The sequence below is a fragment of the Sinocyclocheilus anshuiensis genome, unplaced genomic scaffold (assembly GCF_001515605.1).
Source record: "Sinocyclocheilus anshuiensis isolate Anshui unplaced genomic scaffold, SAMN03320099.WGS_v1.1 scaffold944, whole genome shotgun sequence".
NCBI lineage: Eukaryota > Metazoa > Chordata > Actinopteri > Cypriniformes > Cyprinidae > Sinocyclocheilus > Sinocyclocheilus anshuiensis.
Window position 1 is genome coordinate 1,106,681 of NW_015549559.1, and position 22,427 is coordinate 1,129,107.

General features: G+C 37.2%; 1 protein-coding gene across 5 annotated transcripts in view; it reads left to right on the forward strand.

Moving 5' to 3' along the window:
* The window catches only part of chd9 (chromodomain helicase DNA binding protein 9), a 92,158-nt gene that overhangs the window by 58,806 nt on the left and 10,925 nt on the right, over window positions 1-22,427 (forward strand). For all 5 annotated transcript variants that reach the window (XM_016445129.1, XM_016445132.1, XM_016445133.1 and 2 more), the window contains 24 exons: window positions 1,047-1,155; window positions 2,216-2,362; window positions 4,695-4,763; window positions 6,078-6,133; window positions 6,325-6,442; window positions 6,613-6,699; window positions 6,811-6,948; window positions 7,661-7,782; window positions 9,376-9,619; window positions 11,334-11,510; window positions 11,606-11,749; window positions 11,850-12,105; window positions 12,198-12,408; window positions 13,844-14,039; window positions 14,130-14,306; window positions 14,482-14,667; window positions 15,522-15,632; window positions 16,104-16,300; window positions 16,739-16,938; window positions 17,056-17,215; window positions 18,946-19,035; window positions 19,611-19,714; window positions 19,798-19,915; window positions 20,047-20,104. In XM_016445129.1, the coding sequence (XP_016300615.1) occupies window positions 1,047-1,155; window positions 2,216-2,362; window positions 4,695-4,763; window positions 6,078-6,133; window positions 6,325-6,442; window positions 6,613-6,699; window positions 6,811-6,948; window positions 7,661-7,782; window positions 9,376-9,619; window positions 11,334-11,510; window positions 11,606-11,749; window positions 11,850-12,105; window positions 12,198-12,408; window positions 13,844-14,039; window positions 14,130-14,306; window positions 14,482-14,667; window positions 15,522-15,632; window positions 16,104-16,300; window positions 16,739-16,938; window positions 17,056-17,215; window positions 18,946-19,035; window positions 19,611-19,714; window positions 19,798-19,915; window positions 20,047-20,104 (3,475 nt within the window). The remainder of the gene's footprint in view (window positions 1-1,046; window positions 1,156-2,215; window positions 2,363-4,694; window positions 4,764-6,077; window positions 6,134-6,324; window positions 6,443-6,612; window positions 6,700-6,810; window positions 6,949-7,660; window positions 7,783-9,375; window positions 9,620-11,333; window positions 11,511-11,605; window positions 11,750-11,849; window positions 12,106-12,197; window positions 12,409-13,843; window positions 14,040-14,129; window positions 14,307-14,481; window positions 14,668-15,521; window positions 15,633-16,103; window positions 16,301-16,738; window positions 16,939-17,055; window positions 17,216-18,945; window positions 19,036-19,610; window positions 19,715-19,797; window positions 19,916-20,046; window positions 20,105-22,427) is intronic.

Below are 22,427 nucleotides of genomic sequence, written 5' to 3' on the forward strand. Positions count from 1 at the left end.
CAATATAATAATATATATTATATATATATATTATATTATATTATACAGTATATTATAATATATAGTATTATATATATGAAGTATATTATCTACATAGCTTTTATTTTTATTTCGGGTTTCAGTTTTGGTAATTTTATTACTTAAAGGGTTAGTTCACCCAAAAATGAAAATTAGCCCACAAATTACTCACCCTCAAGTCATCCTAGGTGTATATGACTTTCTTCTTTCAGACGAATCCAGTCGGAGTTATATTAAAAATTGTCTTTGATCTTTCAAGCTGTTTAATGCCACTCAGCGGGTGTTGCATGCATCAGTCCAAAAGAAGTTAAATAAAGCGCCAATCCATAAAAAAAGTGTCTCACACGGCTCCGGGGGGTGAACAAAGGCCTCCTGTAGCGAATCGATGCATTTTTGTAAGAAAAATATCCATATTCAAAACGTAATAATCACTTTAATCTAGCTTGCACCAGCAGTTGTAAACGGAAGCAGTTCCGGGCTGATGACTAAAGTTTTTTGTTTTAGTTTTTGTTTTATTTCAGCTTTATTTCAATTACCCAAAATGTTTTTTTTGTTTGTTTTTTTTTTTTTTTTTCACAGCTGGTCCCTCGGCTCCATGGACTGGAATGATCAAATTCACTGAGGAAGACCCCACAGGTAAAATAATACACTAACTTGATAATAGTCTTTCATAATTTTGTCTAAGTACACTACTGTTCAAAAGTTTGGGGTTTGTAAGATATTTTTTTTATTTAAATTAATTAACAATAACAACACTGAGAGATATGAAAGTGTCTGTGTTGATTGTACCAGTTTTTATGTGTGGTGTCTGTTTTATTTGTGACCATATGAAAAAGCGTCTTTACAGTTTTACTGCCTCTTAGAAACATACTCAGGTTTCAAAATAAATGCAGAGGCATTGAAATCAACAAAGCAGCCATTTTGTGTGTTTCCATAAAATATTTTGAGTAATACAGGTTTCTTCTGATTGAATTCCAGTGGGTTTTGGTGTTAAAATAAGTCTCTCTGTGTGTTCTCCTCTTTTACAGGAAAATCGTTATAAAGCTTGGAAAGAAGAAGCGAAAGAAGACAGATTCCTCTGAAGAGCTGTCTGACAATGACAGACCAACTCGACGATCTTCTAAAGATGATGATTCGGTGAGCTTTGTTTTGTTTTGTTTTTTTGTCTATTCTTGATATGCCTGGATGACACTTTCATGCTGTCTTATAGTCTTATATAAACATCTAGCAAGAAAAGTATTTGTAAGTGGTAATTTCTGGAGCTGGTGGCACAAAACATATTCCTGGCCATTCTTTAATCTGCATAGTGGTGCTTCCTGCGGCATGTGTATGTTCAGTACAAGAGCTAGAGAGACTGAGATGACTGCCGTACCCTCAAATGAATTCCATCTCTTTCTTCTGAAATGACTAACCTCTCATTCCCCCATTCATGATATACCCTCTCCACCCTTCCAGATATAATTATCCTCTTTAAATACCCCTGTGTTAATTAAAGCAGTGTTCTTTTGATGACTCAGTTAGGATGTCGGAGTTAAAGCCACAGCCATGTGCATTCTGGGAAACCTTGGGGTCTCGTGGCAGGGCGGGTGGGTCTTTATTTGGTCATGCTGAGATATTCTCATCCTCTCCATTTACTTTAACTCATACACATTTAGGTCATGTTATATTTGGGAGGACAGACACACACTCATTCTCTCTCTCTCTTTCTCTCTGCTGTACTAATTTATTAAAGGCCCCCTGATGGGCATCTCTGATTCGCTAAGTGAAAAATAAAATTGTGCATGCGCAGGGGTTCTTTAAAGATTTTTTTAAACCTCATTTTACATATGAAAAAATATGTAATATCCGATGGCAAATCATTCCATATTTTCATTCCTCTATACATTACAGTCCATTGCTTAACATTCTATATAACTGTAGCACAACTGTTCTCAACATTGATAATAATAGGACATGTTTCTTGAGCACCAAATGTTATATTAGAATGATTTCTACTATACGACACTGAAAACTGGAGTAATGGCTGCTGAAAATACAGTTTGCCATCACAGAAATAAATTACATAAAAAAATAAATAAATAAAAAAACAGTCAATTGTAATAACATTCCATAATATATCAGTATCTGTTTGATCAAATAAATGCAGCCTTGATGAGCACACTCATTTTTGTTTGTGTGTGTGTGTGTGTGTCTACAGAAGCGGCGTTCGAACCGGAAGGTCAAGAGGAAGAAGTATGAGGATGATGATGAGGCTCGATTGTCTGATGAAGAAATGAAGGTCATCATCAAAGCCAAGAAGAGCAACTCCAACGCTCACAAACAGCCTGCAGTGCAACTGTTTGTGGTGAGAACATAAAATCTCACTGCAGTTAGCAGCACACAGACTTGTTTCTTATGTTGTATCCCAGCATGCTCAAGCAGTTCTCTGATCTTGAATATAATATGATATGTTTAGAAGGAGAAAAGCCAGTGCATCCTTTTATGTGTGTGTGTGTGTGTGACAGGGTTTCCGCAAGGTCTTAAAAAGTCTTAAATTTAGTTGTATCAAATTTAAGGCCTTAAAAAGTCTTAAATTGTACAATAAAGTCTTAATTAAGATTTCAAGAGGTCTTAAATTTGGGTATGGAAAGACCAGAATTGCGATATGGCTGAATGTGACGATTAAACTTAAAAAAAGGCTACGATTTCATTAAATAAACATGAGCGCTGCACGTTCAAAGTCCGGGGCTACGCTGCTCTGTGTTCTGCCATTACCAAGGAAACAGTGATATTTCTACCAAGCGCTCCACCTGCTGGCAGAGAATGAGCATTTTCAAAAAGCCTGTTGTTTTGTTCAAAGTTCAGACCAATGCATAAATCGGCCCATGTTTTTACCCTGCAAACACGCAGAGCTTTAAATATGAACTGGTGGATTGATAAAAAGACAATGCATTATAAAAATCTAAACAGTAGGGTGTGCGATATACATGGTCTGCAATAATATCATAATTGTTGTTGTAACGATTTGCGATTCAACATTATCGAGTACATCGCAAAAAGCAAACAAAACACACCTAAAGAGTGCACAGTCTGCACACATACATTAGGTGATGAAGTCAGTTAATATAGGTTAAACTAGTGCGCGCATTTAGAGTGCATGTAGAATTATCACATAATTCAAGATATGGGGGCAGAAAACATATATATTTATATAATTTCATATAGTTAATATCACACGAAGAGTGCCGTTTTTTTCTCCAAACGTCAACATGATTACAAATGTGATATTGATTTTATACAACAGCTCAATAAACAAGAAGTTAAGAGACTTACGTTTTAGACACCGTATTTCCTGCTTTTGCTCTATTTCGCCAACAAAAAGCAGCACTGTTTTGCGTCTCTGAGCAACATGATGGTGTTTCCTTCCTGAATGAATTAAGCATTTAAATGATTTGATTCAATCGCAATGACTTACTTATTAACAGTGACTTGCTGCCAACTACTGGCGGTTTTAATTTAACATTTAAAGTATTCAAAGTTTTTTTTTTAATAATTTCAAACTTCAGTTTTCAATGTTTTATGTTTAAAATATCAAAACATTATTCATGCATTTGTAACTGCAAGTTAGGTTAAAGTATTCCATGTCCCTCTGAGCTGCATTAAACAATGTGTAAATACATCTAAATTAGGGTTGGGCGATGTCTACCAAATTGGCATCGGACGATGTCTACAGTGAAACATCGTGATGGACGATGACATCGGGGGGCGGGATTAGGGGTGTGCCCGAAGCGTGAAACAAATAACGCGTTGTACAAAGCCACTAAAAGGTTAGCCGCTTGCTAGCGGTAGCCTGTTGCATTACAGTAGGCTACATGAAAGTTCACTTACCACATACACAGAGTAAGGAGAAATGTCTGATAGGACGATGGCGAATGATTTGCAGATCCTGAGCACCAATGACAAACATCTAATCTTGTCAAATGTGTGGTAAGTACTGCCGCGCCATAGTATAGAGTCCTTGTGATCGCGAATCTCGAAAGTGAAAGTGAAAGTAAAATGAGAATGCACAATCGAAAGTGGTTTCTCCCTGATGCCCGCAATTTATATACAGTCACCTATACTTACCCAACGATATAATTGTGAGAAAAAGTATTGAAATATTTTTTTATCCTCCCATCTCGTAGGCTATTTATTCCCTTTAGGGTTTCCGTAGTACACTTCATTTCCTTTCCGAACACGGAACTGGGATGCGGCAGATTGCGGGGGGGGGTGGTATCACGATGTCAGCTTAACATCGTGATGTCTGCCAGCTATCGGCAATGGACTATCGGCCCAACCCTAATCTAAATGCCACTTAAGATGCAGCTTCTGTTTCCTCTGCATTGCAAAGATAAATTTTGGTGATACTGATTTCATTTGCTTGGTAACAGCCCAAATGCAAGAATTTTTTTATACAACTTTTTGTTTTTCTGAAAACTTGTATATGAAATGTAAATTATGCTTTTTACAGTCATTTTACAGTTTAATATGGTACTATAGACATTGCCCTACCCCGCTCATATGGTATTAATTTTATTTGTGCAGGTCTTAAAAAGCCTTAAATTTGCACTTAAAAATCCTGCAGAAAACCTGGTGTGAGGGAAGTAGTGTATGTTGTGGTATTAAGAGTCTCTGATCTGGTTTATGTTGGTGTATAGGAGAACCCTGCTGAGGAAGATGCTGCTGTGGTTGATAAAATCATGGCATCTCGTGTGGTGAAAAAAGAGGTAAGAGTTTCACAATCTCTGTGTTTTATTAAGTTGTTTTTCTTATTCATCTTTAGAGCTCATTCATTTTTTATTCAGGGAATTATGGCCCTGTTTGCACCTGGTATTACACATAATGTGCCTCACACACACACTTCCTGTGACCAGTTGTGATCAGATTTTGTCTCTAATTTTATGACTGTGTACTAGGGCTGTGCGATTAATCGAAATCGTCATAAAATCGCGATTTGAGCTTGCGCGATTTCTAAATCGCTTTATAGCACGATTTTCCGCGCCCCCGACCTCCCACAGTATACTATCCGAATCAATCAGAATGCAGCGCGCCTAAATGGAGCACGAGAACAGAACAGACCGGGCGGGCATACAAACGTAACGCCAGGTTCACACACTCCATCTGTGGTGTGTATTTTTTCCGCGCCCCGATCCCGCCCCCCTCTCTCTCTCCTACTTCGCTTCCTGTCACTGTTGTACTGTCCTATCAAAATAAAAATGCCAAAAATAAGTCTTTAAAAAAATTGCAATAGTTTTTTTTTGTCCATATCGCACAGCCCTACTGTGTACATCACACTGCATGTTGATAAAGATAAAGCATGGGAAATGAGGGGAAAAGCAACAGAAATTTTAGCACATAGCTGTTCTGAAATATACTGGAATTTTAATCTTGCCTGAAATGTGACATTTCAAACCGAATGCTCATAGTTTTAATCAGTATTAAACGTTAATATGTGTGCTTCACATTAATCTATTTATTAATTTGGTAAATGCTTCTATCCCAAGCGAGTTATCTGTGTCACTGAAACATGCTCTGTGAGGTCTGTAAATGTATGGGGCTTTTCCAGATTTCATTAGGAAACATTCGGGCAGTGATAAGATGCAGAGGTGACATAATCCCCTTTTCAACTACCTCTAAATGTGATTTCAGTCTTTCAGCCATAGAACATTTTGGACCAGTGTTTACACCTGTATTGAGCACTGACCGCTTGTGATAGGATCACTCGAAACAGATATTAATACCTGGTATAAATGGGGTCTGTAATATTCAAACAGACATTAAGACACATTTTAAATATGATTTCAATCATTGTAGTGAAACAAATCTACACACTGTTCTTTATCAGCAGAGAATAAGTTAACTTAAATTAACTTTTATTGGAAAAAATTAACTATTTATTAATTATATTACTTATTATTTTTTATTCAAAAATTAAAAAAAATAAACTAACTTATTGATTATTTATCATTTATTTTAATAATGTTGTATATTATATTTAATATGTGTATAATATTATATTATTTTTATTCTTCATTCAACAGGTTTCTCCTGGGGTGATGGTAGAAACCGAAGAGTATTACGTCAAGTACAAAAACTAGTAAGTCAATTAGGCACTGCTTTTGTCAGCTTTAACACTTTTCTCTGTTAGTTTTCAAGCTGTAAAATACATATTGCTAATAACCAGGAGCAGCTCAGAGAGCAATTTAGCCATGTGTTGATGAGCACGCAGAATTTAGCGTATGTGTAAGGAGCATTCAGTAATTATGTAAACTTGTGTGTCTGTTGTAGCTCATATCTTCACTGTGAGTGGGCGACGGAGCAGCGTTTAGAGAAAGACAAGAGGATCCAGCAGAAAATCAAGCGCTTCAAGATCAAACAGGCGCAGAAAGCACACTTCTTTGCTGATGTAAGAATGCATGTGTTTGTTTGTAACTTCAGCAAACACTGTGTTCTCACAAAGAATATTTTGTATGATGCTTTTCGGGTTAAATGTCATGCCATTTAGTCATAATAATCACTGGGGAGACACACAGGATTTATGTGTAATTATTAATGATGTGTATGTGTGTGTTTAAGATGGAGGAGGAACCATTCAATCCTGACTATGTAGAAGTGGACAGAGTTCTCGAGGTCTCATACTGTGAGGACAAGGACACCAGAGAGGTAGCCATTGCTCTGTGAATTGTGTGTGTGAGTGCGATTAGCACTCTCTCTGTAGTTCCTGGCAGTGCATTTTGTGTAAGTCTCAAAACCTTGTTTTGTGTGCATGTGTAGCCGGTGGTGTATTACCTGGTGAAATGGTGCTCATTGCCGTATGAGGACAGCACATGGGAGCTGAAGGAAGATGTTGACCAGACTAAGATCAAAGAGTTCAAAAAGCTGCAGGCAGCAAAACCACACACCAACAGAGTGGTGAGACCATCTCTCTCTTGCTCCCTCTAATACCATTGATATATTATATTATTATATTACATTACATTATATTATATTACCATTCAAGCATGTTTTTTTAAATTAATAATTTCATCCATCAAGTATCTATTAGCATTTATATTCCAAATAATAAATAAATGTTTCTTAAGCAGCAAATCAGCATATTAGAATGATTTCTAAAGGATCAGCTGACACTGAAGACTAAAGTAATGGTTGCATTTTAAAATATATTAAAATAGAAAAGAATTTTAAATTCCAATAATATTTCACAATATTATTGTTTTTACTGTACTTTTGATCAAATAAAAGCAGCCTTGGTGAGCATAAGATATTATATTAATATTTAAATAATGTATTCACCATATATTCCTCTTTCTAATTGTAATTGCCTCTGAGCTCCAGGGACCTCTTTAACATGCCTAAAGTGTGCTTTACTGGATACATAATACTCACTTCTCCATCATTTGATGAATTTCTGTTGCCATAATCACTCGAAATTGCACACAAACTTCCCTTTTAGGATGTATCTATAATTTATATATAAAGGAGACATGTTTGCACTGCAAAGTATTTAAATATGCATGTCGAATTTGTGTAGCAAAGCAAACAGTGCCTGGTTAAACTGTATTGCAGGTAGTGTGTATAATGCAAGTTTTGATGATTGAATACCATTTACTGAATCCACTTTCAGGAACGTCCACCGGCGAGTCACTGGAAGAAGCGGGGGCAGTCACGAGAGTATTTTAATGGAAACTGTCTCAGGGATTACCAGCTGGAGGGGGTCAACTGGCTTCTCTTCAACTGGTACAACAGGTAAGTGAATGCTCAGCCCTGACCCAGGGATTCTTCCTCTTTAACCTTCCCCATATATGTCAATAAAACTACTGAGTGGGACAGCATCATATGGTGTACTTTAGGCTTGCTGCGATAGTCGTGTTACCGGTGTTAAGCCGCAACACCGGTTACGTCACTTGACCACCACGGCACCGCCCACCACCGTCGTTTAGATTTTTTATAGTAATAAATCATTTAGTTCAGTTAAGAGAACAGACACTACAATTATAAACTGAACTGAAACTCAATGCAGCGTGCCGAACGACAGTCACATCACAAATCAGCAGCAGCAGGAGAGTGAGTCGAGCTGACTGACAAGAAGTGTGAGGTGAGACAGACAAGACGATGGCGGAAGATTTAATTTTAAAACGAAATGCAAAAGCACCTGTTGGCGATATTTTGGATTTTGAAAAGCCTGTTGACTTTTGCTGTTTATCTAAGGTGATTTTGGAAGTTTTTTTTAATATTCGTTTCTTATTTATTTGGTTCCACAGTGTTTGCTGATTTTTACTTTATTTAAACTTTGTGTAATTTATGTATTTTATTTTACATCAAGGTGTGTATGTTGTGCCTCCAACTTCTTATTCATTTTGCTAATAAACGTTCTATAGCCTATTTCTTATTTATTTGGTTCCACAGTGTTTGCTGATTTTCAGTTTTTTTTTATTTTATTTTTTTACTTTGTGTAAGTTATTTTTTATTTTATATTAGGCCTATCGAATGGTGTATTTTTATTTGTTTTGTTAACAAAAGTTCTATGTTTAATATAAGTGAGTTTGTCGTTGTCCATTCAAGCAATTGATGCTGAATTGCCGCTAATTTGAAAGTGAAAGTAAAATGCGCACGTGCATTTAGAAGCTATTTAAAGGCGAAGGAAAGTGAGGAAAAAAGGGAAAACAGCAACTCCCCCCATCGATGATACCGGTATTACTGGTGTTGTTACACGTTGATCAACCGGTGTGAAAATTTCATCACCGTCACAACCCTAGTGTATTTTTCATAGTGGGCTAAAATCTGCATGGCTTTTCTTATAATACACTTTGTGTCCTTGTTCTTTTGCTTGCTTTCTATGTATATATAGATCATTGAATGAAGAGCTGTGTGCATTGAGTGTGGTGGAAAGCTAATCTACCATTCAGACTTCAGACAGCATTGAGAGCATCAATGAGATGCTCATAATGAATGAATTAAATAACTTTAAATTCCAGCGACTCATCTGGCTGATGCTTTTGTACAAATGCAACTTGCAAACCTAATTTGAACGTCATTAAGTGTTACTATAATATAATAGCTGAATTCCCAGCCTTTTCTGTGTTTTGTCATTATTCTGGGCATGCTGACGCTCACTGTTGTATTACGTGTGACTGTGTTTGTGCCGTAGCACTAAATTTTAACAGGAATTGTATCAAGAAGGGTTAATATTGGGATTTTTGCTTTTTTTTTTTTAATTTAATTTTTGAATCAATTTTACACCTACTCTTATAATTTAACCTGGTATCTTGTGTGTGGGAATATTAAAAAAGCAAATATGTAAAAAAGGGTACTCTGATGCCCCTCTGTCTCAATTTGCAGGCGTAACTGTATTCTGGCAGATGAGATGGGTCTGGGAAAAACCATCCAGTCCATCACGTTTCTGGATGAGATCTGTCGCATAGGGATCAAGGGGCCTTTCCTCATCATCGCCCCTCTCTCTACCATCGCTAACTGGGAGAGAGAGTTCAGAACCTGGATGAACCTCAACGTCATCGTGTACCATGGCAGTGTGGTCAGCAGACAGATGCTCCAGCAGTATGAGATGCACTTCAGAGATGCTCAGGTGAGATCTCACACCCACACACACACAGCAGAGGAAGGTCAGCCTCGCATTGATCTAGACCTCTTAACTGTAATTCAAGGCTTTTGAATTGGTTACTTTTTAGTATCATGTTTTGTAAAGGAGAAAGATAGAGGGGAAAAAAGCAAGCCACAACTCAATTATGGTTATTTTATTCCTTTTCCAACTAAATGTAATTGTGAAGTTGGCAGAGTGTATCTCTGAGAAAGTCCATATAGTGATGCTTGATATGCAAATAATCGAACATCACTGTTATGGCTGGGTGGTATTTCAGTATATACCTCATAATGGTAGAAATATAACTGGTAGGAAATTTGATATACCACTAATGCCACAGTGGATATATTTGCATAACTACCAGTGAAGATCAAGTAATATGATGAAGAAATAATAGATGGAATAGATGGAGAAACATTGCAAACTGTTGCATTAATATAGAATTTAACTGTTGGGTCAGCGTTTTTTATATCAGCTTTTTCACAACAGCTACTGCTCATCCGGTCAGAATTTATATTGTAAATAATGTAATCATTTGTAATATTAATTTTATAAAACTAAGACTAAAACTTTAGTTTGCATCATTCCATTTTATAAAATTGGTGTTACCATGTGGTTTGCATCCATCAAGTTTAGGGATGTAACGATTACCAGTTTGACGATAAATCATGATAAAATTCCCCACGGTTAGTATTACCGTTTCATCTTTTAATTATCATTAAAACCGTATTAGATTACCGCGATTTGAACAACTCGCGATAAATAAATACTATCCAGTATAAAGCATAGTTTTAAGTAACAGTCTCACGTGCACACAGCACGCAGAGTAGTTTCGTTTTGAGTGAAAACAGGGCGGAAAAGCTGGGAGGTTTTAAAAGAGTGCTAAAGGAATTATACAAATGAATACATGAATGAATTAATTATATGATTGTACCTCTGAAGGTTCTGACTGTCTTCAGAAACGATTCGATGGCATTTTGTTTTCATCTTCGCTCCATGTAAAACAACACATTCAGCCTGTGTGCAGTTTCTGTCTGACCAAAAATGGAGTTAATTTGCATGCCCTGCTGTACATTTTGACCGGTTGATGAAAAACAAGCTTATGTGGATTCTACACATTTAAACAATTCAGATAAGTTATCTAGAATTATTAATGGAGCAGATAAAATACATGTAATCATTTATTAATCAATTATCATACCTTTTCATACCTATACCTTTTTATTCAACTTCTTCAGAGCTTTATTTTAACATTTACATTAGATATTTCAACATGCTATTAAACTGTTGCTCACTATAATCGTGTTAAGAAATGTTCATACCGTTACATCCCTAATCAAGTTCTGAAATAAAGGAAAAAAGTACCTTTAATTTATAAAGTATTTAATTCACTGCATTATAAAAAAAAAAAAAACATAACCACATGGATATATATAATTTAAAATTTAATTCATAAATAAATATATATATATATATATGATTATATAAAATACATTTTTGTTAAATTTCCTGCAAAAATACCCGTATTATTATATATACTGATATACAGTTACGATGAAATAAAAATCCCCATGCCGCTATATGACTGTATAGTTGTGTATCATGCAAAGCCTCAGGGAACACAAAAAAAACAACAACAACAAAAAAACCTTGTGGAAAATATTTGCAGGCACTTGTTATCTCTCTTTCTCTCCTACAGGGTCGTGTGATAAGAGGTGCTTACCGGTTTCAGGCAGTCATTACAACATTTGAGATGATATTGGGAGGCTGTCCAGAACTTAACGCAATAGACTGGCGCTGTGTCATCATTGATGAAGCCCATCGGCTCAAAAATAAGAACTGCAAGCTTCTGGAGGGCTTCAAACTTATGAGTCTGGTATAAATAAGACATTATTATGCTTATTTTTAAAACTTATCACAGATGCCTTTTTTTCCCCTATGTTTTTAACTTGATATCTGTTGACCTCTTAGGAACATAAGGTTTTGTTGACGGGCACTCCACTACAAAACACAGTAGAGGAACTCTTTAGTCTGCTGCACTTCCTGGAGCCGACCCGCTTCCCTTCTGAAAGCACCTTCATGCAGGAATTCGGAGACCTCAAGACTGAGGAGCAGGTGCTGTATTTGTATAAATATTATATATTGCTGTGTTTGAATTAATATAGATGTTCTGTATATTTTACTCTTCTCCATTTGTAAATGCATGTGCATGTAGGTCCAGAAACTCCAGGCCATCCTAAAACCAATGATGCTGCGGCGTCTTAAGGAAGACGTGGAGAAGAAGTTGGCCCCTAAAGAGGAGACCATCATTGAAGTGGAGCTCACCAACATCCAGAAGAAATACTACCGCGCCATACTGGAGAAAAACTTCTCATTCCTGGCTAAAGGTGCTGGTCAAGCCAACGTCCCAAACTTGCTCAACACCATGATGGAACTGCGGAAATGCTGCAACCATCCCTACCTCATCAAAGGTACAACTACACAAACCCCAACCGCTGTCAAAACCAACAAGCCCACATTAGGCAAGGTCCTAAGAAGTCTGTCGCTCTCTCTTCACTTCTAGGGGCCGAGGAGAAGATCTTGGAAGACTTCAAGGAGGTGTATAGCCCCACAGCCGTAGATTTCCACCTGCAGGCTATGATTCAGTCAGCAGGTAAACTCGTTCTCATTGACAAGCTGCTCCCCAAGATGAAGGCCGGTGGACACAAAGTGCTCATCTTTTCTCAGATGGTGCGCTGCCTGGACATCCTGGAAGACTACCTCATCCAGAGAAGGTGAGAATCAAAAACAGAGAGTGTACACCATCCTACAGCACACAAGATGTATTATAGTTGTAAGTGGAGGTGTATTTCATTGCTGTGAATGGCTCTCGTCGTGTCCCTGCCGAGTTCATGGGGTTTAACTGCAAACTGTGACGTCTCGCTGTACTCTATTTGTTTTAGATACATTACAGTGTATATATGCACTTTTAACAAGCAATCGAATCTGCTTTTTTAGCAGGAGTTCAATGCCACATTTTGCTTACCCTGGTTTGAGTTGTGTTCACATGTTCCTTATCTCTCTGGCCCTTGATACAGAGCTCTCTGCCGTTGAACCCCTTTGCATCAGCAATATCACATGACCGTTACTGTTTTATGCAGTGTCTAGGATTAGTTTCTTTCCTTCATTCCTGCCTCGTTCATATTTCTCTTGCCTCAGCTTGTCTGTAACAGTCTAGCTGTGTATACAGTGCACTGTTAACAAACTAAGTGCTGTGTATGTTGGCTGATGCAGCTAAGGTGCTGCAGGACACAGACACTCCAGGGATCTCACATCATGCACACAGTCCCAGAGGCACAGCTCTGCCCAAAGTGGGTCAGAGAAAGCAGGAAGTAACATGGAAAAATGTGAGATGGTTACTGTGACAAAAAAAAGAGAGAAAGAGATAAAGGACATGAATGGAATAAATGAAAGAAAGAATGAGTGAAAAGGTGATGGAAAAGAGTTTTAGGAGTAAGCTAGGGACGTACTAATGCAACGTTGCTCTTGGGTAATCAACATTGTGCCACAGATGCTGATTCAGCTTTACTTGTATTGAACCCAGAATATTCCTTTAACACATTTAGTTCATTAAGTAATGACAATAAAACAATGTATTGTTGTGTCAATTTGTATTGATGAAACTTGTAATATATAGGATTATGTAAATACTTTGATGGTAGTATATATGTACTGCCGTTCAAAAATTTGGAGTCAGTAAGATTTTTTTTTTTTTTGAAAGAAAGAAAGAAAGAAATTAATACTTCAGCAAGAATGCATTAAATTGATCCAAAGTAACATTTGTGGTAATGATTTCTGTTTCAAATAAGTGCTACTCATTTGAACCTTCTATTAATCAAAGAATCCTGAAAAAAAGTGTATCACGGTTTGCATAAATATATTAAGCAGCATAATATTTTTTTTAAAACATTGATAATAATAAGTAATGTTTCTTGAGCAACAAATCTTATATTAGAATGATTTCTGAAGGATCGTGTGACACTGAGGACTGAAGTAATGGCTACTGAAAATTCAGCTTTACATCACAGAAATAAATTGAAATAAATAAAAATACATTAAAATATAAAACGGTTATTTTAAATGGTAATGATTGCTGTGTGGAATACTTTGTGGAAGTGCTCGATAAAGTACATCGATCTGTAATTTCTAAGTCAAACTGACCTTTTTCAGATACCTCTATGAGCGGATAGATGGCCGTGTGCGTGGGAACCTCCGTCAAGTAGCTATAGACCGTTTCAGTAAACCAGACTCCGATCGATTCGTCTTCCTGCTGTGTACTCGAGCAGGTGGGCTCGGTATTAACCTCACAGCTGCCGACACCTGTATCATCTTTGACTCTGACTGGAACCCTCAGAATGACCTGCAGGTACATACACACACACACACACACTTGATAGTAAAATTGCAGACATTCTTGTTGGCTCATATTAATTTTTTCATCTTGTTATATCCACAGGCTCAGGCTCGCTGCCACAGGATTGGTCAGAATAAAGCAGTTAAAGTATATCGACTAATCACGCGTAACTCATACGAGCGAGAGATGTTCGATAGAGCCAGTCTGAAGCTGGGATTGGATAAAGCGGTGCTTCAAAGCATGAGCGGACGAGACAACAGTCTAGGAGGAGGAGGAGGGGTAAGACGTTACATGTCACCCATGTACCAGGATTTTTTTTTCTCCAGCCCTCATTACATTGTTGTTCTCTACATAGAGATTTGCATAATTGGTGGTGTAGACATATTTTTTTTGTACTGGTGTAACATGTATTGTCTGGTTTCATTCACTCTCTTTCTCTCTCCATCTTTTATAGCAGATGCAGCAGCAGCTCTCTAAGAAGGAGATTGAGGACCTTCTGCGGCGTGGAGCTTATGGTGCCATCATGGACGAGGAAGATGAGGGGGCTAAATTTTGTGAAGAGGACATTGACCAAATCCTGCAACGCAGAACCAAGACCATCACTATTGAATCTGAGGGTCGGGGCTCCACCTTTGCCAAGGTCAGCTTTTTTTTTTTCCATCTTTTATTTCTTTTATTTTTATTTTTTACATGTTTAAAAAGTATTGATCATAATGTTTTTTTTACATTTTCTCTTATAAAAGCAATTTTCAGATGGCATTCTTTTTAAGGCTGCAAATATATCAAAATAAAATCAAACAACGCAGGAGAAGCTTAATGGGCTCCCTGTGGATTTTGCCAAAATAAAAGCTTGAAAATTACAAAATTAAGACGTAAATAAAATATTAGTATTGTAATTGCTCAGTCATTCTATGAAATTATAGAATTATAATTTTAATGAAATACTATGTTTTATAGTACAAAAGCATTATTACAATAGTAATAATATATCTAATTAAAATGGAATAAAAAATAATAAGCTTTAAGGACTCCCTGTAGTTTGTAGTTGTAATTTTGTAGTAAAGCTTTGTGGTTTAATGTTTGAAAATTAAGAAATTGAGATGTAATATTAGTATTATAATTTTAAAGTTGTTGTATTTTTTTAACTGTTTGCTTTATGGTTACTGAAAAAGGTTTGAGTTGGCTCTTGTAAAGAGTATACCCAAGTGTTTACACCCACATCTTTCAAAGTAAAAAGTCGTTTGTCAGCCTTTTTTTTTTTTTTCTATGCAGGTCCCCTCCACTGCAAAAAACACCCCAATCATTCTAGAATTATGTATTTTTTCCAGAAATATATATGTCATTCAGAAATTATTTTTTAATATCACAACAATTATCAGAGAGAAACAAAATACTGGAATGTCATTTTTTTTCTCCATTATTTTGCAGCCTTAATTGTATGTATTTGTGCAGACATTAACATACTGTTCTCATTTGTTTTTGCTGTGTTCACAGGCCAGTTTTGTAGCTTCAGGGAACAGAACAGACATCTCTCTGGATGACCCCAACTTCTGGGACAAGTGGGCCAAGAAAGCAGAGATTGACATGGATACAGTCAATGACAGAGTAAGTTACACAAAAACTCTGCCATATCAAAGTTCAACAGTAGAGCAGAAAAGCCCACACCCTCCTGGCTGACTCTCCAGTGCCAGGATTACTTTGAGAACTACAGTTTCTGCGTAGACATCTGTTAAAAAAACAATCAAGTTACAGAAAGCTCCTTCGACTCAGTGGCTGATGGGAAAACCCCCAGAAATTAGATTTTGAGCAGAGAGGCATTGCTGTAAGAGACGACAGGATGCTGGTTAACATGATTGGTATTTAATGTAATGTACTCTGAAATAACTCAATCAGTGTTTTCTGTGGGCACCTCTGTATTTTAGTTGTAAGTGCTGCACAGAGAGCGCAGAGTGATTGAAAGCAAACATCAGTTTTAGTGAATGCGGTTAGCCTTATTTAAATGCATAGCACTGCTCTCAGTAAAGGTGGGTCAGTGGTTGTTTTTAACTGTTGTCTTTTGTTTTGGTTTGGCTACAGAACAGTCTGGTGATCGACACCCCTCGTGTCAGGAAACAGACCCGGCCGTTCAGTGCTACTAAGGACGAGCTGGCCGAGCTCTCTGAAGGGGAGAGTAGCGGAGAGGACAAACCTAAACTCCGCCGGCCACATGACCGCCTCAACAGCTATGGCCGCACAGAGTGCTTCCGGGTAGAAAAAAATCTGTTGGTGTATGGGTGAGTGATGGCTAGTGGTCTACCGGGATGAGTTCTGTTATATGCCAGTACATTAACTATATATACACTACTGTTTAAAAGTTAGGAGTTGTTAAGACATTTGTTGTTGTAAGATGTCTCTTATGCTTACTGTGGCTACATTTATTTGACCAAACGGTTGTGCTACTTAATACTTTTTTGTGGAAACCGTGATACATTTTTTCTTTGATAATTTATTTGAAATAGTAACATTTTAAATGAATTTACTATCACTTTTGATCCGTTTAATGTGTTCTTGCTGAATGAAAGCATATTGTGCTGCATACTGTACGTATAATACACTATATAAATAAACTTTATACAAAATATGCAAATATAGGAAGTAAGACTCTTCTCAGGCAGAGTTCTTGACACTGTAGATGAAATGATGGACCACTGAATGTGTTTCTGTGGTCATAGGTGGGGCCGCTGGAAGGATATCCTGGCTCACGGGCGCTTTAAGCGACAGCTGAGCGAGCGTGATGTGGAGTGTATATGCAGAGCACTCCTGGCATACTGCCTCGTTCATTACCGTGGAGATGATAAAATCAAAAGCTTCATGTGGGATCTGATCGCTCCCACAGAGGACGGCAGGACCAAAGAACTTCAGAACCATTTGGGTACGAGGACTGAAGCGTTGTTAGAAATTCAGTTACCTTTTGCATTTTGATCCAGTCAGGATTGTTTGTTTATGAAGCGTGTGACATCATTTAGATTTTTTAATGCGACTTGCGCAGGTTTGTCGACTCCAGTACCACGAGGCCGTAAAGGAAAGAAGATGAAGATTCAGTCTAGCTCATTTGATATCCAGAAGGCAGAGTGGATCCGAAAACACAACCCAGAACACATGTTGTCTGATGATGGGTACAAGAAACACCTGAAACACCACTGCAACAAGTGAGTATTGCATTGCAAGCATAATATACGCTACTGTTTGATACACCAAAAATTTGGGGTCGATAAAATAGTGTTTTTGAAAGAAGCCTGTTATGTCTACCAGTGTTGCATTTATTTTATCAAAAATACAGTAAAAACAGTAATATTGTAAAAGATTATTACAATTTAAAGTTTTCCATTTTAATATTTTTTTAATAAGAAATTAACTTTCTAACTATTGTCTGTGTTGAAAATAGTTTAGCAGCAAGAACACTTATTCCTGGTCTTATTTTTACCATCAGTGCATCCCATTTATGATCTGATTTTTTTTTAAATCTGACCTGTTGTGCAACTCACCAATAACGTTAGGCCATAAAGCAGCAGTAGCACCCACTTTCAACCACACAGCCACTCGGCTACGTGTGAACGCCTCATTAGATGGATATCTGCCACTCTGGAGGAAGTGTGTGAGTGTGATGCAATGATAGAAGGGAATCTCCCATTTTAGCCCTGTGATCTTATTCTGGTAAAGCCCACTCTCACACACTTGTTTAGGGGTTTTTCTCTTAGGGAGTGGAAGATGAGGTGCTTTCAGGTCACGCTCTTCAGTTCTTGACACTTTAGTTGTCAAACTCACTATCAAATCTGTCTGGCTGTCCCCACTCTTTGTCTGCAAATGCTTAACAATTCTTGCATTAGAAAGCAGCCAAAGTGCTGTACATCATGTCACGCTATAAATCAGGCTGTGTGATTGTGCTTTGATAAATGAACTGTTCTGGACCAGGATGTGTGTGTGGAGAGAGTTTATTACTGTAAGGCTGGCTGTGCATTCAGGGCTCTCTGCCATTGGAGAAAGTTGCCTATTGTTTAGAAAGCTGTCCTGTTTAACACGCACACATAAGCGATGACCTGGGACACAACTGTCAGCTTTGTATGCATCTGCAGTTTTCCTCTGGGCTGAAATGCCACTAATATTAGGGTAAAAATTAGTTTTAGTATGAAAGACTGTAAATTCTCTTGTCATTTCACAAAAAGATCATGACATGGACACATGTGAATAAGCTTGAAAGCAAAGTTGTGAAAATCATGCTTCTCAGTCTCACCTGAAATAAGTGTGTGTGTGTGTGTGTGTGTGTGTGTGTGTGTGTGTGTATATGTGCAAATGTTCAAAAAATCTTACTGATACATGATTTATTTTATTTTTTTTATGTTTTTGAACACTAATGATTTTGAACCGTTACATTGGCAACATGTACTGTGATGCATGTCCTCTGAAGCAACTTTCATTAAGAAATGAAAAGGCTGGAAAAGGCTGTATGTGTTAGCACTCATTAACACCAGCCTTATGGCAGTGCATTTTACATCAGATCGTACACATAAGCCAGTTTACAGTAGTGTTCAATAGTTTTGGGGACGGTAAGATTTTTTATGTTTTTGAAAGAGGTCTTATGCTAACCAAGGCTACATTTATTTGATCAAAAATACATAAAAGTAATGTTGTGAAATATAATTACAATTTAAAATACATGTGTTATATTTCAAAATATTTTAAAATGTAATTTACGTCTGTAATGGCAAAGCTGGATTTTCACCATCATTACTTCAGTGTCACATGATTCTTCAGAAATCATTCTAATAAGCTAATTTGGTCCTCAAGAATATTTATTGTCAGTGTTATTAATAGTTACAATTTACATTGCATACTTTATTGCATACTTTGACCTCAATCTCTCTGTGTCTTTGTCTGGCAGGGTGCTGCTGAGGGTCAGAATGCTGTACTATCTGAAACAAGAGGTGATCGGAGTACATTGCCAAAAAGTACTGGATGGGGCAGATGTCAGGTAAGAATTGTCATGAACCCTCTCATCTTATTACTTTAACTAGTCTGGGAAACCAAAACATCTGAGCGGAGCGTGTTCTGCATGTGTAATACCAATAGTGGTAGAAGTAACAGTACCAAGGTACAGTGACAGTACAAGTGTTCTTAGTATTTTAAATGCTTTTTTTTACATGCTGGTAATTTGTATTTAATTTTAAGCCATATAAAACTGATCAAAACCTTAAAATATACAAGGTTTCACAAGACATTCTCTTGTGTATCATAGATCTCTTTAGATTTAAGGATTATAAATAGATCCTCATTGAATTCCAGTGTTAGTCAGTTTAAGCCAGTTTGTTCAGTAAGAGGAACATTAAAGCGCCATCTGCTGTTCTGCTGAGGAAACTTCAGGAATGTACTCATGTAATATCAATATCTGCATTTAAAGGAATAGTTCACCAAAAAAATTCAGCAAATGACGATATCAGACTTAAATTGTGGTCTGTTCCGAAATCCAAAATTTTAATAACCGTAGACTAAATTGTATAGCAGGTTACTGCTAGTAATGGCTGAAATGTTTGTTTTGCTGTCTCTCAGTGAGATAGAGATCTGGGTTCCTGAGCCGGATCATTCAGAGATGCCTGCTCTGTGGTGGGACATGCTCTCGGACAAATGTCTGCTGTTAGGAGTCTTTAAGCACGGTAAGTCCGATCAGCTCTGTTGCGCTCAAGGCTTTATATGTGCGTACACACTTTTATCTAATGGCTGTTTTTATGTGTTGTAGGTTATGAGAAGTACAACACTATTCGTGCAGATCCAGCACTGTGTTTCATAGACAGGGTTGGGCGGCCGGACGAGAAGGCCATCGCTGCTGAGCAGAGAGGAAATGACTTTATGGATGGGTAAGAGACACAAACATGTGCTCCATTCATACAGATAGAGGAAGTCTTTTATCAGTTTCTGCCTGCAGTAACTCTCTTAAGTATTTGGAACTGTGTTTGTTTGTGTGTGTGTGTGTTATCTGTTTGTGCAGAGATGTGGACGACCCTGAGTATAAGCCTGCTCCAGCTTTGCTGAAGGATGATATGGAGGTATGCAAGGGCTGAAATGCCACTAATATTAGGGTAAAAATTAGTTTTAGTATGAAAGACTGTAAATTCTCTTGTCATTTCACAAAAAGATCATGACATGGACACATGTGAATAAGCTTGAAAGCAAAGTTGTGAAAATCATGCTTCTCAGTCTCACCTGAAATAAGTGTGTGTGTGTGTGTGTGTGTGTGTGTGTGTGTGTGTATATGTGCAAATGTTCAAAAAATCTTACCGATACATGATTTATTTTATTTTTTTTATGTTTTTGAACACTAATGATTTTGAACCGTTACATTGGCAACATGTACTGTGATGCATGTCCTCTGAAGCAACTTTCATTAAGAAATGAAAAGGCTGGAAAAGGCTGTATGTGTTAGCACTCATTAACACCAGCCTTATGGCAGTGCATTTTACATCAGATCGTACACATAAGCCAGTTTACAGTAGTGTTCAATAGTTTTGGGGACGGTAAGATTTTTTATGTTTTTGAAAGAGGTCTTATGCTAACCAAGGCTACATTTATTTGATCAAAAATACATAAAAGTAATGTTGTGAAATATAATTACAATTTAAAATACATGTGTTATATTTCAAAATATTTTAAAATGTAATTTACGTCTGTAATGGCAAAGCTGGATTTTCACCATCATTACTTCAGTGTCACATGATTCTTCAGAAATCATTCTAATAAGCTAATTTGGTCCTCAAGAATATTTATTGTCAGTGTTATTAATAGTTACAATTTACATTGCATACTTTATTGCATACTTTGACCTCAATCTCTCTGTGTCTTTGTCTGGCAGGGTGCTGCTGAGGGTCAGAATGCTGTACTATCTGAAACAAGAGGTGATCGGAGTACATTGCCAAAAAGTACTGGATGGGGCAGATGTCAGGTAAGAATTGTCATGAACCCTCTCATCTTATTACTTTAACTAGTCTGGGAAACCAAAACATCTGAGCGGAGCGTGTTCTGCATGTGTAATACCAATAGTGGTAGAAGTAACAGTACCAAGGTACAGTGACAGTACAAGTGTTCTTAGTATTTTAAATGCTTTTTTTTACATGCTGGTAATTTGTATTTAATTTTAAGCCATATAAAACTGATCAAAACCTTAAAATATACAAGGTTTCACAAGACATTCTCTTGTGTATCATAGATCTCTTTAGATTTAAGGATTATAAATAGATCCTCATTGAATTCCAGTGTTAGTCAGTTTAAGCCAGTTTGTTCAGTAAGAGGAACATTAAAGCGCCATCTGCTGTTCTGCTGAGGAAACTTCAGGAATGTACTCATGTAATATCAATATCTGCATTTAAAGGAATAGTTCACCAAAAAAATTCAGCAAATGACGATATCAGACTTAAATTGTGGTCTGTTCCGAAATCCAAAATTTTAATAACCGTAGACTAAATTGTATAGCAGGTTACTGCTAGTAATGGCTGAAATGTTTGTTTTGCTGTCTCTCAGTGAGATAGAGATCTGGGTTCCTGAGCCGGATCATTCAGAGATGCCTGCTCTGTGGTGGGACATGCTCTCGGACAAATGTCTGCTGTTAGGAGTCTTTAAGCACGGTGAGTCCGATCAGCTCTGTTGCGCTCAAGGCTTTATATGTGCGTACACACTTTTATCTAATGGCTGTTTTTATGTGTTGTAGGTTATGAGAAGTACAACACTATTCGTGCAGATCCAGCACTGTGTTTCATAGACAGGGTTGGGCGGCCGGACGAGAAGGCCATCGCTGCTGAGCAGAGAGGAAATGACTTTATGGATGGGTAAGAGACACAAACATGTGCTCCATTCATACAGATAGAGGAAGTCTTTTATCAGTTTCTGCCTGCAGTAACTCTCTTAAGTATTTGGAACTGTGTTTGTTTGTGTGTGTGTGTGTTATCTGTTTGTGCAGAGATGTGGACGACCCTGAGTATAAGCCTGCTCCAGCTTTGCTGAAGGATGATATGGAGGTATGCAACTGGAAGAGAGAGAACTGGGCCTGATAAGACTGTTACACACACAAGTGCATACAGAAGCTCAAAGAATGTCAGTTAGTGTGACTTCAGGGATGGGCGAATTTTAGAATTGGTTGTCTTTTCAATTCATGAGTTAGAATTTGAATTGAATAGGCCACAGCACACAAGAGTACTGTAGTTTCAATTCAGTAAACACAGTCACAAAGCAGGTATTTATTAGTCCAACATCATGTTTTGTAACTAAATAGCTGCCTATTTGTTCCCTGATTTGTAGAATATTGTAGAATACTATAACCTTTTATTTATAAATCTGCATATAATATTCATGGAATACACACACACACACACAAATATA